The 14875-nt window shown below is 45.4% G+C and overlaps 1 protein-coding gene across 1 annotated transcript; it reads left to right on the top strand.

Moving 5' to 3' along the window:
- The first annotated feature begins 723 nt into the window (after positions 1 to 723).
- On the top strand, positions 724 to 14825 carry LOC139641303 (zinc fingers and homeoboxes protein 3-like). The gene is made up of 3 exons (XM_071515606.1): positions 724 to 1007; positions 9907 to 12850; positions 13334 to 14825. The coding sequence occupies exons 2-3, from the start codon at positions 10113 to 10115 to the stop codon at positions 13365 to 13367; spliced, it is 2772 nt and encodes a 923-aa protein (XP_071371707.1). The 5' UTR covers positions 724 to 1007; positions 9907 to 10112; the 3' UTR covers positions 13368 to 14825.
- Positions 14826 to 14875: the final 50 nt, after the last annotated feature.

Raw genomic sequence — 14875 nt, 5'->3', positions numbered from 1 at the left:
GTCACTAGTGCGCTTGGCTCAGTGCGCCTTTACGCACAGAAGGCCAACAAGGTCACGAGGGTCACGGCCGTAAAAAACCCTGTTCTGCAGAGCAAGACAACACCTTGACTTGGTAATTTGATTAATTAAGTTTTATACTTTTATATTTTGGTTAAAAAAATAAAAACATTTACACTGAAGCAATTACAATTACTCTGCAACTGCGTAATTTGGTGTGTCACCATTACGCGTGTGCGTAAAAGTCTATTTTAAGCCGGTAGGCTAATAGGTCTGTGCTTGAAATGACAATTCCCACAACGATTAATATTCACAGTAGGCCATCAAGAGTTTTTCTAAAGATGGCAGCATGTATTGAAAAAGCATGCGACCTAATTAAAAAGACCTTTATGGTGACAAAGCTGACTGAAACGGGAGATCACTGAATCCCACACAAATCCCACATTTACACAATAAATTCCATCTGTGTAGTATCTCCGTGGCGCCATTGCAGCTATGTATAAGCCATTCTCATAAAGCATTGCCTTACCCCTATAACGACATACCCAAATGTGCACTGGGCTCAGTATACGTCCTCCCCCCGCCACACACACACACACACACACACACACACACACACACGCACTCGCACACACATCCCCATCCCCTCCCCGCCCCTCTCCAAAATTTTAGATGAAAGGGCTTTTGGATTTTGGGTGACGCTCTGAATCACGTGTTCATAGGAAATACACTCGCTATAATTTTTTTTGGAGCTGCCTCGTCCTGCACCGCCGACCATAGTTGTTTTGCCGTCTCCATACAGTGTGGATGAGGGGTGGAGAGGTAATGTAATGTAATGTACCTTGCCGTGGTCACTGACGGGTTCACGCCAGTTCACCGGGTTCACTTGAGGAGAGCTCCCACCCCCTCCTCGCCTCCTCTTCTTCTCAAAGCGCAACGATCGGAGCTAATCCAATATTATTCATTTATATATTAATGTCGGATCCCATTTTCCCCGGCCGACTGTTAAGGTAAGCTTGCATCTACTCTTTAAAAAGCCGAATCGCGCTTATTATTGGCGAGGCGCGACCCCCAAGTTGTTTACTGAAATTATGGCTCGCTGTTGAATATTGAATTTTCATCTGGTGCCGTAGTCATGGCAGTTTATATGAAGTCGCCAATGTATAAAATGGCGACAGTAGGTGGAGGGGGGAGTGGAGGATTTTTTGGGAATATTCATAAGGTTATATAGTCCTCTGAGAGTGGCAGATCGCCTTTGGCAAGTAAGCTCCGAGGCAGTGTTTTGCCCCACAGCCCTGTGAATGGAGAGAAACGGGTTAACTCGTCAGTTTGTTACAGTTACAACAATGTATCCTCCGTCCGTCTGATTTAGCGCTCCTCTCACGCTATACAATGTGGCGTATCTGCTTATTTTATTGCACAACGCGCTGTATTTCCCCACTGTAGTCCAAGTGTGAGTGTTTTTAGTTGTGAAAGACTTTTGAAAACAGGGCTATAGCGTGGTTATCGACTGATCTATGAAGGCGCGGTGTCCATAGATGTTCAAACTGCATGCGAAGTATCAATTTTCATCTATTGATCGCGAACTCCCAGCAAATCCCTTCCTCCTGCCAGAGCAGAAAAGGTAGGCCTGTATCTCTATGCCCAGGACTCTTTCTTTCATTTCCTCGTCTTCCTCCTACCAACATGTGCTGCTGCCTTACTCCACACACACATACACACATTGAAACATACAGTATCCGTACAGCTGCTGCTTTTCCAGCAGACTATTTTGCAAACTGTGGATTATGTCAGTGAGCCATTCTATTTAAAATATCACTTCCTGTACAGTCACATTTTCTCTCTGTACATTAATGTTGAGCCAGCTTTGAATGCCATGTGTCTCCCTCTCCCTCAGGGGAGGGACCTCTGCTGACTAATGTTGCCTCAGTGTAATGTGTGGCTCCTGTGTCCAAAACATCACACAGAGCCCCAAATTATCCTAGCAACTCAACAAGCATTATTAATTGGTATTTTGGTGGTTAATATTCCAATCATTTAACCCTATACGCTTGTTATGTATAATGTAGGTTATTAAACCTACTGTGCAACACATCTGCCATCAAGATTTTCCTAGCAGAGTAGGCGCATGGATTATGGAGTGGAACCTCCAAGTGTGGCGGAGCACACAGACCAGGCTCCAGTGGATATTTTCTGCACTCAGATACATTTGCAGGCGTGTGTGATGACAGACAAAACAAAGGTAGATGAGCTCTCACTGCGTGGCTCCGGTGGACCGGGTTCAGCCCGGTCCGGTCAGTCGGTGTGTTTGTGTGCGGAGGGTTTCACTCCTGCAGGACGGTTACACCGGGGGAATGTCAATTCCCTTTGTGGATGCCTGGGAACGCTCTTCCATCTCCCTTCTCGGAACTGCTCTAATGAGGCCAGGCATATTGCCTTTCATCCCTCACTCCCTGCAATTAGGCACAGCTCACAGTTTTGGTTGTGGCCATAGCGGAGTGTTTGTATACACAGACACAATGTAATGGGCCAGGAGTGCCCATTCCCCGCCACAAAAAAGGCATCTGCACATGCCACTCATTTACCTGGAATACTGTACTGTTAGGCTTTGGTGTTCTGAATTGTACCGGCAGTTAGATAATATGTTCATGTGTGCCGCCCACAGTTCACTGTGGATCTCCTGCCAGAGAATACTGAGGAAGGTCATATGGTCATGATTTGCAGTTTTAGCTGACATGGAGTGTATAACATTCCTTGAGTTCAGAGAAGAAAATCAACTATCTAATGCCAACCAGATCTATTTCCCAGCCGTTTTTTTGTACAAACAAGCATTCATGATAACGGCATACCTCATGGTCCTCACAGAATAGTCTCCGGAGCACAGTACCGAGTCCTATTTTCCCCACCAGAAAGGACGGCATTCTATACAGATTCACTTTTATTCGGGGCTTTCATCCTTTCGTATTGCTTTTGTCGTAGAGACCGACGCCGTATCGAAGCCCAGAGCGCTCAAAAGCCTTACTGAAACAGCATGTTTGCACAGTTCCAACCAAAAGAAACTTCTATGCACTCGTGGAGGGAAAAAACCTTGGGGCTAGTGGGAAAAGAGCCCCTACCACTTCTCTGTCCCATGCAAGAAAGGTTCGGTCAGCAGGAGCTGGCATTTGCCAAGCTTTGGCAGTTGTAAGAGGCTGTGATGTCAGCCATTTTAGGATGGACAGTACAATGTGTGGTATGCCGCCATCTTTCTTCCTTTTCTTCTTAAGTTGCCAAATCAATGCCTGTAGTCTTGGCTACAGAACTGAAGGAGTTATTCATCAAAAGTGATGAAAAAGGATGCATGACTCAGAATTTTTTTTCCCCTGCACACCATGGTTTATTTGTCTGTCATTCATCTGGGCCACAGATAGAGGGTTTGGAGAACAATGTAAGATTTCAAGAGTGAGCACTCACCATAACAGAAAACAGCAGCATTCAACAAAGATGCTCAGACAGGCAGAATGCGGCCCGATGCAATGTACAGCCTCGGCCCCCAGGCCTCCATGCTGATTTTACAAGACAATAACATTGACAGGAGGTCATTTGCAGTGTATGCAGCTCCGATTTTTCTTTTATTAGCGTGCTGTCGTAAATATTATAAGAACAGTGGCACAGGAATTTCTGCATCGCGACAGCCAATTGAAAAAGAAAAACCTGAGTCTTTATTACTAACCTCGCCCAAGTTATCTGAAACAGACTAGACCATGAATGGACTTTTCAAAGATGGCTGGCAGGGCATGTGGATTAAGTTTGTCCTGCACCGGATGCAGTCCAAGGAATTCAGTGTGTGTGTGTGTGTGTGTGTTGAGGTTGGTGGGTGTGGGCGAGTGACTCCGCTGTGTGTGTGGTGTGGTGGGCAAGGGGAAGAGAGGGGTTGCCATGGCAATGTTAACACATGAGTGGCACCACCGACTGGTCTCCCAGCGGACGGGGCTGCAGTCATGGAGGTAAGGGGGGTGAGGAGGAGGACGAGGAGCAGGAGGAGGAGGAGGAGGAGACGGCTGACAACACCTGCGTCTCGGCAGACATTCAGACACTACCACACACACACACACACACATACAAACACACCCACATACAGAAGCCTGCAGCGGAGGCAGAGCCTGAAACACACCGCCACAGAAGGCTGGACACGCAGCGGAGACGCGGCGGACCGGTGTGCTGTATTAGCACTGTGCTAATGACCCTGATGACTCTCTATTGTTTTTCAGCACACGTAACGCCGGAGCCCGCCACTTATTCATGCCAGCGAGAGTACAGTACGAGATGAGCCCCCCCCCCCCCTAACTGAATCATGTCCGTCCACACTGTCCAAAAAAAAAAAATACCCCAAAACAACACATTACTCCACACTGACAGGCGTGATGGACACAGGAGACACCCAGACACGCAGGAAACGGAACAATCGCACTTCGACAGTCAGCCGTCTGAAGGCACCCGGCGCTGGATCACGTTTCCCTTATAAATGAGGCGCCATTGTTCCCAAATCTCTGTGCACGGCAGTAATTGCTCTCTGTCTCTGGCTTATATTTGGGTGTCCAGCTGATCCACTCACATGACGTTAATCTATTTAATGGACATTTGGCAGAAAATGTCCTCCCTAAACAGATTTTTTGATCATTCAAAATGTAGCTGTCAGGAGTTCCCCCTCTCTGTCCCCGACCCCCCCCCCCCCCCCCTCCCCCCAGCGGATGCCAGGTGATGTTTGGCTGATTTTGAAGCCGACTCGGAAGACAGCCGCGGATCACTGTCAAGACAAATTACACGGAAAACAAATATTGTCACGAGTGAGGGAGTATTATGTCGTTCCTCCAGCTCCAGTGTGACTGCCGTATCAAGAGACTCCTTGCCAGTTTTTCAGTTCAAAGAGAGAGATTTCAGTCAGAATGGTGCAGGTGTTAAATATTGTGGAGGTGAGCAGGGAAGGTGTGCGTGTTTGTGCTCATGATGTGTCGGGGGTGGGGGGGGGGGGTGGAATATTGAAGCAGCGCAGTCTGTCATCATCATCAGTCATCCTCTCACTTCACTCCCAAATGTCTGAGTTTTGTCTTCCTTTGTCCTTCCTCCTCCTCCTGCCTTCACATTCTCATTCATGTGACAAGCGGCACAACAAAACACCAATCTCTGTTTGTTAATGTCAGCTGTAGGTGACCCAACAATCTGGGAGTGTCTGAATCAGTGGACTGTTTTGAATTAAATTTTAATGTCGAGCAACCACTTTGCAGCCTCGCCTCCCGGCTTCCGCTGGTAGCACTGCACTTTAGACTGGGCATGGCTTTTTCATGTAGTAATATTGTAATTACTGCAGCGATTTATGAGGTGATGAAAGGGAATAAATGCATTTTTTTTTTTGCTCCCAAGTTTGAAAATTGATTGGTCGAAATGAGAGCAGCACACTCAGCTGTTTTGTCATGTAAAAGTATAGCGCACATGATTAAATATTAATGAGATGTAAATATGATATTGTTATGGAAATGACAGTGTAAGGCCACATAAGGGAGGCCTTGTGTAAATCGTAAACCTCCCCTTAAATAAGGCGGAACGTATAAGACCTTAGCCGATTTTAATCTAGTTTAATCCCATTTGTTTGGAACCGCTTGTTTTTGAAAAGTTGAATGGCTCCGGCGCGGTTTTAGCCCGGCGCACACGGCGAGGCTCCTCGCTCTGCGCCCGAGCGTGGGTGTTCAGAAAGCTCGTCTGAGAGGCTCCGGCGCTCTCTCCCTCCGCTCGGATACGACTCCCCGGGTCCGCCGAGATGAAAAGAGCTTCCTCCCTCTGCGCCGCGGAGCCGGTGCCAGTGCGAGGACATACGACACACTGGGGACAGTGATCGTCTGAGCGTTGTCTACCTCGCCGCTGAAACACGAGGCCTGGCTTTTCAGAGGGAACCATTCAATGGCTCCCTGTCTGGGAAGCCCTTGTCTTGTGTCTGATCGCACGTCTCGCTCGCTAGATAAAGCAGCCCATTCTTTTGATAGGTGACCTGATTCTTTATATAACCTTTCTCAACTTTTGGCTTGTCTTGGGTTTTCTCATGCAGGAGGTGGAGTGCTTTTGGGGAGGGGAGCTTCAGTGCTGGGCCAGCGGCTGTGTCGTCGCAGCGCGCCGTCCCGCTCTGGGGGCCGCTGTCGGCCGCTACACCGCACACACACCCAACTGCCACCACCAGACTACCTTCTCTGGCCTCGTCATTTTCCATCACATGCTATTTCTGCATACATTGTGCCGTCGTTTTTGACAAAATGAATCAATGGGATACGGAGAGCACAGCCACACTGAGCCAGTTTTTATGAAACACGAGTCTGAAGTTATATAGCATAATAAGATCTCTCACACAGATGTTTTAGATGTGCATGACTACATCCTTCTGTTGCGTGAGAACTGTCTTCTAAATCCCCAGTTCAGTGGAACAAACCCCGTGTCCTCAGCAGGGGTTAATCGACTGCGCCGTCAGAGGGTATCATGACCTCTCCGGCGGCGAAACATACAGCACATGCCCGCGTCTGGATGCAGTGAACCGGGATTACTGCATAAGATGCTGGTGACCTAGTTTTTTCGTTGTTTGTTTGTTTTGTTTTGTTTCTGGGGGTTTTTTTTCTGTCAGAAGGCAGCCGTCATTAGAAATGAAAAAGAGGCAGTTACAAAGAGGACGTCACAGTCTGTCTGGGATCAGTGTGTACTGTTGGGCAGTCATTTGAGGTTTTTAATTCTGGAACAGGTTCATCTTTTATTTACCAGCCAGCCGGCCATGGTGAACATACACGTGGAGGCTGCAAAATGAATGCCTTTTAAAGTGCTTTTGAGGCCGTGCAAATGCGGCGCAACACAAAATGTTGTCGGAAGTATGTGACAGTGTGCTCGGCCTACAAAATGCAGTACAAGGTGTTGGGGTACGTCGAATCTCAAGATAGACACGATATTGGGTGGTATGGCAGTGAGTGTTTGTACAGCTGCTGTGTTTTTCCCCAAGATGAGATCAGCTTGCAGGAGGAGAAGGTATAGCCTGAGTGATATGGATAGATGATGATAGAATGAGAGCAGTTTTCAGCAGCATGTCACACATCAACACCTCTCCCGTCTCTCAGAAAGGAAGAGGGGAGAGGTATGAAGAGAGGCTGTGTGTGTGTGTGTATGCGTGTGTGTGGGTGCACCAACGGTGCGCGCATGTGTCTGTGTGTGTCAAGAGTTCATTTAGAGGGCAGAGAAAAGCAGAGCGATGGCTTCACTTTCATATTTAGTTATTTTTCCTAATGATTTCTTTTACATATTGTGCAGAAATGGCTATAAATGTTAGCCATACAACTGAAAAAACATCGATCGGGGGTGTCCATTGTCTAGACAAAATCCCCCAAAACTCTGTTAAATGTAGAAATATTCATGCATGCTGGCACAGAGGGGCGTTTTTCAGTTCGTGAGACGCAGAAGAAAGGAAAGAAGTGTTGAACGCAGCAGATACAATCCGTATCCATCCTTGTAGCAGGAGTATTACAGGAAGGGAAGGTCTGAATATATGGTTTGCTAATGCATTTGGACACCTAAAGATCTGTGTATTTTGTATGTGCGTGTGTATGTCATGCTGGTTGAACGCACAAAGGATGTGAACGTTTGAGCCCCCCGGCCTGTAAATGGGCCCAGATGTGTTTGCAATAACCTCATCAGACCTTATCAGAATGTTTCATGTCATCAACATTACTGTTGTTGGCTTACTGCTGGGACACACACTAGTCAGCTGATCGCTCCAGTAGGCTCTTGACGCTACAGTATGCAGGATGGCATGGTATAACCTCTGTCGAATGCGAACCATGGCTCAAATCCAAGCGTGGCAGCCTAATGCCTGGCCTTAATGTGAAGCACATGACCAGAATTCCCAGTAAATACTTCCACTTATGGGGAAGTTGAATATGTAATAACATGCACTTGACCTACAGCATAGTCATGTATTTTTAACCCTGCATATGTTTGCTTTTACAATATGAAACAAAAGAGGAAACAGGTCAGCATGACCCAATGCATGTCAAGAATGAACTTTTCCCCATAAATATTCATCGGGTTTTCATTCCGAGCGTCTTTGCCAAGATTTGCATTCTTCCATGTTCAACAGACATTTGTCTGTTGAACCCCAAAATTCATGTTCACATTTTATTATAAAAAAAAAAATCCACAGAATTTCTGCCAATCCTTCCTTCTGTATACTGACGAGAAACAGGTACTAAGCACTTTTCTGTGGATGAACATTAGTGAACACAAACCTGAAAACTGGCATGCATATTTTTGCATATTTTTGGTTGCTGAAGATAATGTGAAACAGCTGGTAAGGTCAGATACATCTAGTACCGGCAGTATGGAGTGGTGAAGTGAGTCCCACTCAAAAGACACATTTAAAAAAAAAAAAAAATCCTCAGGTAGTCTGTGGACATGTAATTACTTTTGGTATTAAATATTCCCTTAAACATTATTGGAGGCAATTTCCTTTTATTATTATTATTTGATATTCAGCTTTATTGGATAGTTGACAGTAGAGAGATAGGAAAGATTGGATGGGGAAAAATAGGGAAGACATGCAATGAAGGTCCCGCAGGCCAGATTCAAAACCACAATGTCGTGTTTTCATGGTATGCACCTTAGCCAACTACCCACTGGGACGCCCCAACTAACATTTTTAATTACATATTTTGTTGAATGAACAGTTAATGTAATGATACTTTGCAAAACAATAACTCAACCTATTCATAATTAATGGTGCCAAACCTACGCCGTGATCAGGAACAACAACCAAATTCAATTCAATTTTTATGGGCGTTTTTCCAGAATTTATGTAAATGTGACAGCTAGGAAAAAGTCAATGGAAATCCAAGTAAATAACTGAAACACTGACAGGCCAGCTGCTGGCTACCTTGATTGAGGCAGTGTGTGTGGTGCACTGAATTATATTTTGAAAAGCCTTATGCCTTCCACATTCCTTTGACATAATTTATGTTATCAACAATTTAATTAACATCACTTTAAAGCATGAATCATTTTGTCCATGGTCTCCCATGCCAATTAAAAGAAAATGGGTCTAGTGAGCAAGACCCACTTCACCACTACATGTATGTGCTTTAACCTTTATTTTGGATTATAGGCATAGAAAATAGTTTTGTCCTGAAAAAAACCTTATGCATTGCACTTTTACATTAGCACTGTAGTTGCTTATAAAGCCACCGACATATCGATATTTCCACCTACACTGTTACCCTACATGGGACTACAAGTTCCTTCCACTTCCACTATACCCAGCTTGCAATAATATATCATGTTTAAATATGCCAGTTTTCAATTTTGTTCTCAATAGTAAAACAAACTGCATCTACTATTTATATACACTACTGTGCAAAGGCCTTAGGAACCCTAGATTTTTTATATACATTTTGTCTTAGATGTTTATTGTATTGTATTATTTTATGTTTTCTGCATTAGTGTATCAGTAGACTGCTCTTTATAGTAATTTGTTTGATATTTAGAAACTTTTCATTTCATTATTTTTGAAAGCATCTTCGCTTTATGGATTTATTTATTTTTTACATGTGCCTAACATGTACGCACAGTACTGTATGACAATTTTCGACCTATAGGTCTGGACAGTGTTTAGGTTAAATTAATCTGTTTCTTTTTTCTTATGTTTTACCCCCTCCTTTATATTTACTGTACACCATTTTGTGAACTACGCTAGTTATACTGCCAGGTCAAACTGTAACTGTAGAGGTATTGTCATCCATTTGGCAATCTTTTTACATTTTTGTAATTACCAATTTAAAGATGGAGCAAGTCTTGTAAATCAGATATTTTCATATATTTTTTCGTCTTTCTCTTTTTTTACTCTCTCTGTCACAGGTTCCCAGTGAGCTGTTAAAACACAGTTGTCCATGTGACAGGAGTCCTAAAGTGACAGAAGGCAAACATGAAGCAACACTGTGATATCATAGCGGCTGGTCCATGACACTAAACTTCATTCAGCCCTCTCCACTATCCACCCGCCCTCTGTTCTCATTAGACCGGACAACCAATCACTCACTCTCCCATCTACACAAAGCTGCACAATGGCCAGCAAGAGGAAATCCACTGTACCCTGCATGATACCATCCAAATCCAAACATGTGCGTGAGGAAATCATTCTGGGCTGTCTACCAGAACTCCTACCAACAATCCCAGAAGATAGCATACTCAGCATCTCCGGAGAGGAGTCTGGCCATTTCTCCCACAACTCCTCCAAATCAGAAGGTGGCAGTGGCAGGCAGAAAGGCGGCACATACAGCTGTCCAACCTGCCGTTTCGAGTCCAGAGACCTAAACTACTTTCTGGATCACATGCACAACTGCCACTTAGACTTCAGGGCCCAGCCCACCTTCTACTGCCTGAACTGTGGGGTGTCAGTCGTCCGCTTTGAGGCCCTGGCTCTGCATAATGCTAAAGCCCACCCTGGGATAATGGAGGGCTTGATCACTGCCTCCCTACACGTCAACAAGAGGGATGGGTTGACCACTGTGGAGCAAAGTCTCTTCACAGACAGTGGAGAGGACTACAGAGAATCTGGGATCTCCCTCACCAAAACACCAATTGCAAAGATGATGAAAGCCAAGGGGGAGTACAAAAAGATAGTGGTCTCCCACACCGTGGAGGTACGGAAGATAGACACTGGAAAGGATGTAGACCCCAGCATGCTGACAAATGTGCCTGAACTCCAAAACGGGGCTCTCAGTGTTTCTGCTGCCCCAGCTATGCCGAGGACCACTGTCGCTCATGTGATTAAGAGGACAGTGTCCAATCAAGTCTTTCACCAGCACACTCCCTCCCTTTACTCCTCCTCCTCCTCTGATTCCAATAAAGACCTTCCAAAGGTGATGATCCCTCTTAGCAGCATCCCCACCTATGATGCTGCCATGGACACCAGCAGCTTTCTCAAGACCTCCTTTGGCAAGTTTCCCTACCCGACCAAAGCCGAACTCTGCTATCTAACGGTGGTCTCCGAGTTCCCCGAAGAGCAGATCAAACTGTGGTTTACTGCCCAGAGGCTCAAGCAGGGCATAAGCTGGTCTCCTGAGGAGATTGAAGAGGCCAGGAGGAAGATGTTCAACACCGTCTTCCAGGGTGGAGCACCCCAAAAACAGCCCTCTACACAAAGGCACGTCAATCACATTGTAACCCACCACACTGTCACTGCCCAGCCTGGCCAATCGGGCCCAATGGGACCAAACTACCAGATGGCCAAAGTTCCCTATGGCAGTTTGAAAGGTAGGCCCGGTGGGGTCATAGCCACACAGGCTAGCATGTCAACCAACCCCCAGGTCACCAGGGTCTCCTATTCTACCCCGGTTGTCCCCCCAAAATTTCCATCTGTAGTCAGAACAACACAGGTACTGACCAAGAATACTCAACCCACCGTGGAGCCAGACAAGAGCAATGGCATCGGCCTAGACATGGCTGGAAGCAGCGGTTGTGTCAGTAGCACCAGCAGCAGTCGAAGCAGCAGTAGCAGCAGTAGTTGCAGTAGTAGCAGCAGCATCAGCAGTTATTCCAGTAGTAGTAATGGTGGTGAGACTGTCACCAGGAAACTTGTGAATAACAGCAGCCCAACCAACAGCATCAACAGCATTGTCACTTGCTCTGCCAACATTAGCAATAATGATGAGCATAGCATTGCTGACATCAACAGCAAACCAAATGTCAAAAGTAACAGTATACCAATTGGATTGGAAGGTTCCAACAGTAACAAGAGTAAAGTGATCATGAATAACACCAGCAAATCTACCATCACCTGTAACAATCATAACAACAGCATCATCAGTTCACAAGAGCAGTCCCAAGCCACAAAGGCCAATGACGATCGCAACAACAACTATATTCACAAGACCAACAACAGCAGTATTAGCAATGACTGCCCCAGCACTACCTGTAACGACAGTGTCCCTTACTTTAACCATGCCAGCAAATCCCCTAATGAAAGCACCAGCACCACTGTCATTACCAAAAGCAGCAGCAGCTCATCCATTTTAGATGAGGGTAAATGCAACAAGGACTTTCCCATAAAAGGCATGTCAATCTTACAGCAACTCATCAAGGAGGAGGACCCCCTTTTGGGGGACAGAAGCTGTCCAGAGCTGAAAGTTGACCCCATCAAGATCAACCTGAAGAGGCTGAAGATGAACGAACCAGAGACAAAATCTGGCTCTGAGATCGTACCTGGAGAACTCAAGCCTCAGATGGCTGAGGTGACTACTTCTCAGCCGTCCTTCTCACCCCCTTGGGGAAAGAAGACCCCGGAGCAGGTGCACATCCTCCGGCAGGTGTTCTCCAGCACCCGCTGGCCCAGCAGCCAGCAGTACGAGGAGTTAAGTGTCCGAACAGGCCTGCCCAAGTCGGAGGTGGTGCGTTGGTTCAGTGACAGCCGTTACAGTCACAAGAATGGACAGCTGAAGTGGCTGGAGAGCTATCAGCACCTGCCTGCGGATTCAGAGGAAGTGAAAGGCCGCGGAGATGCCGAAGCCGAGACACTGAAGGATCCTCCGATGGCTCAAAGGAAAATATCGGGGCAAGACATGAACAAGCACCTTGAGGGAGAAGCGGGACTGAACTCAGGGCAGCGGGTTGTATGGCAGGATTCATACTCACCGCTGCTGGGTCTAATGGGGTCAGAAGAGAGCGGAGAGCGAGGGAGAGCTGAGGAGTCAGTGCAGCCGGGAGTTTTGCCGGATCCCTGGTCAGAGAGAGCGGAGGACCACCAGCAGCCAGTGACCAGTCAGTCATTCATTGAGCAACAGACTGATGCCAATCAGGCCAGGTAAGCCGTAACGCTTGTGTCTAATGAAAGTCACTGAAGTAAGCATATACTCTCAATGCTAGTGCTTTGTATCAATCAAGAAAATAAAAAAAAAGTGAGCCAGGTGAAGTGATGAAAGTATGTCATCTTGTTGTTTGTAGTTGTTACTGCAAGAGGTACAGTAAAAGGGAGGCAGGAGAAGGGTGTACAGGTACTCATGCTGAGTAGCTTATTCAGGCAATCAAAGGTCTGTGTTTAAGAAGCTATTTTTAGACAAGTAGGAGTCTGGGCCGTTGAATTATAGATTGTGAGAGCATGCTAATATATGTGAATAAATCATGACAATTGTCTTTGGTGAGATGGATTTCCAAGAGGCAAGTTTCTCATACCCAGGCATCGTTTTACAATGTTTCCTCTCAAAAAGTACCTTACTTACATACAATAACTTAACAATGGCATCTACACAATTTATATTTGTGTGTGTGTGTGTGTGTGTGTTGATAGGGATCGTCTGAGGATGGAACTGCTGGAGGTGTGATGAAGCAGGCCCAATCTCGCCAGAGGAACAGGATGGTTAAGTCTGGCTCGCTCCCTGGCCGTGGTCTAGAGTGTTCATTATGACAGCAGATGTGATTGTAGCTGGACCGTTGGACTCTGACTGTAACTGTGAATACCCCCCACCCCTCCTCCTCCTCCTCCTCCTCCTCCTCCTCCTCTTCCATCTGCCATCACTTCCTGCCATCGTCAAAAGAAAGAACTTCTCACCTTTGAGTCCTGTGATGTTTAAGCCTTTCATGCTTCTTTGTGGTTGTGTGGGGAGGGTGCACAATGAGGTCAGTACGAGGGATCAGACAAAAGAAAAGAAAGAGAAAAGACGCACACTGACTGGAAAACTGACTTGAATGAGGAAAGATAGGAGAGGGCCGAGAGATATTGTTTTTGGGCAGAGGGAGAAATATATATATATGATTGAAACTGCACTATAAAGGAGGGTTTGTACTGACTGGACAAACAAAAGATGTGTCAAGGAAATGTTATTGTTGGCTTTGTGATATTTTTTACTTTTTTAGCAACCAGTACTTCAGCACTGCCTTGAATTTTTCTTTTTCCGTTATTTGGTTTTTCAATTCTATTTACTCTTCTATAGTCACTGTAAGTCCAGATGCAATCAAACATGTTTTATTTAGATCTGTATAAATGTTGGTGATCACTTAGCAGTTCAGCTACACGCAAGAGACTATATACATACAATGCACTAATGAAGACAGCAATGCTAAAATCACACTGCCCCACAGTAAAGATATTGACAGCTGTGTCAAGATCAATACACTACACTGCCCTGCAAACTGAACAGAGAGAAGCCTGTCACGCTAACGTTGCCTTACTCAGCTCTGTCCATGTGTTGATATGACCTGTCTGCCCATCACCTTGCTTTCCAGCTACTGTGCTGTCCAAAATAACTTGCCAGTGCATTGATGGTCACTGTTGGTCTATATCTGTGAAAAAAAAAAATCTTGTGCTGCTTTCTGTACACTTGGAAATGTTTAACTTTTAAGCTGTAATTGTATCAAATATTGTTACTGGCAAAATGTTGTTCAAGGCAAAATTATCAATTTGATCCCTAGACACTGACAGAGTGAGATATTGTGCTAGCTAGAGAGCCAAATGAGGAGATCTTTCCTCTGAATTTTCTTGTGTTCATATAAACATACAGTCACTACATGAATCCTATTAAGCTGCATCTTTGTCAAGCTGCTAATAGCTAAGAACGGTGCTATACCATCCAAAGTGAAATTGGAGGTTGATCTCCTACCAGCAGTGTATGCACTTGTGTCGAATGTTACAAATTTATTTTGGTTTGAGATAAATGGAATCTGGACTTACGGTGTTATGATCACTTAAAACTTTTATGAAATAGTCTGATCATAAAGCACTGTTGTATCATCCTTTCTACACTTCTGAATCTTTACAGAATAAACAGAATACTCACCAAGCATTAATGTCTCATCATTTCTTCAACAACTATGGGATGAATAATAACATGGA

This window comes from Centroberyx affinis, unplaced genomic scaffold (assembly GCF_046629955.1).
Source record: "Centroberyx affinis isolate AG114_WGS23_722 - 3 ecotype Tasmania unplaced genomic scaffold, CSIRO-AGI_Caff_v1 ptg000361l_1, whole genome shotgun sequence".
Lineage (NCBI taxonomy): Eukaryota > Metazoa > Chordata > Actinopteri > Beryciformes > Berycidae > Centroberyx > Centroberyx affinis.
The sequence above is the reverse complement of the archived record's forward strand: the minus strand, read 5'-3'. Positions and strand labels throughout refer to the sequence as shown.

Coding starts and splice junctions, on each gene's coding strand:
- LOC139641303 (XM_071515606.1), top strand. CDS start 10,113: ATGGCCAGCAAGAGGAAATCCACTGTACCCTGCATGATACCATCCAAA. Junction 12,851..13,333: donor ACTGATGCCAATCAGGCCAG/GTAAGCCGTAAC, acceptor GTGTGTTGATAG/GGATCGTCTGAGGATGGAAC.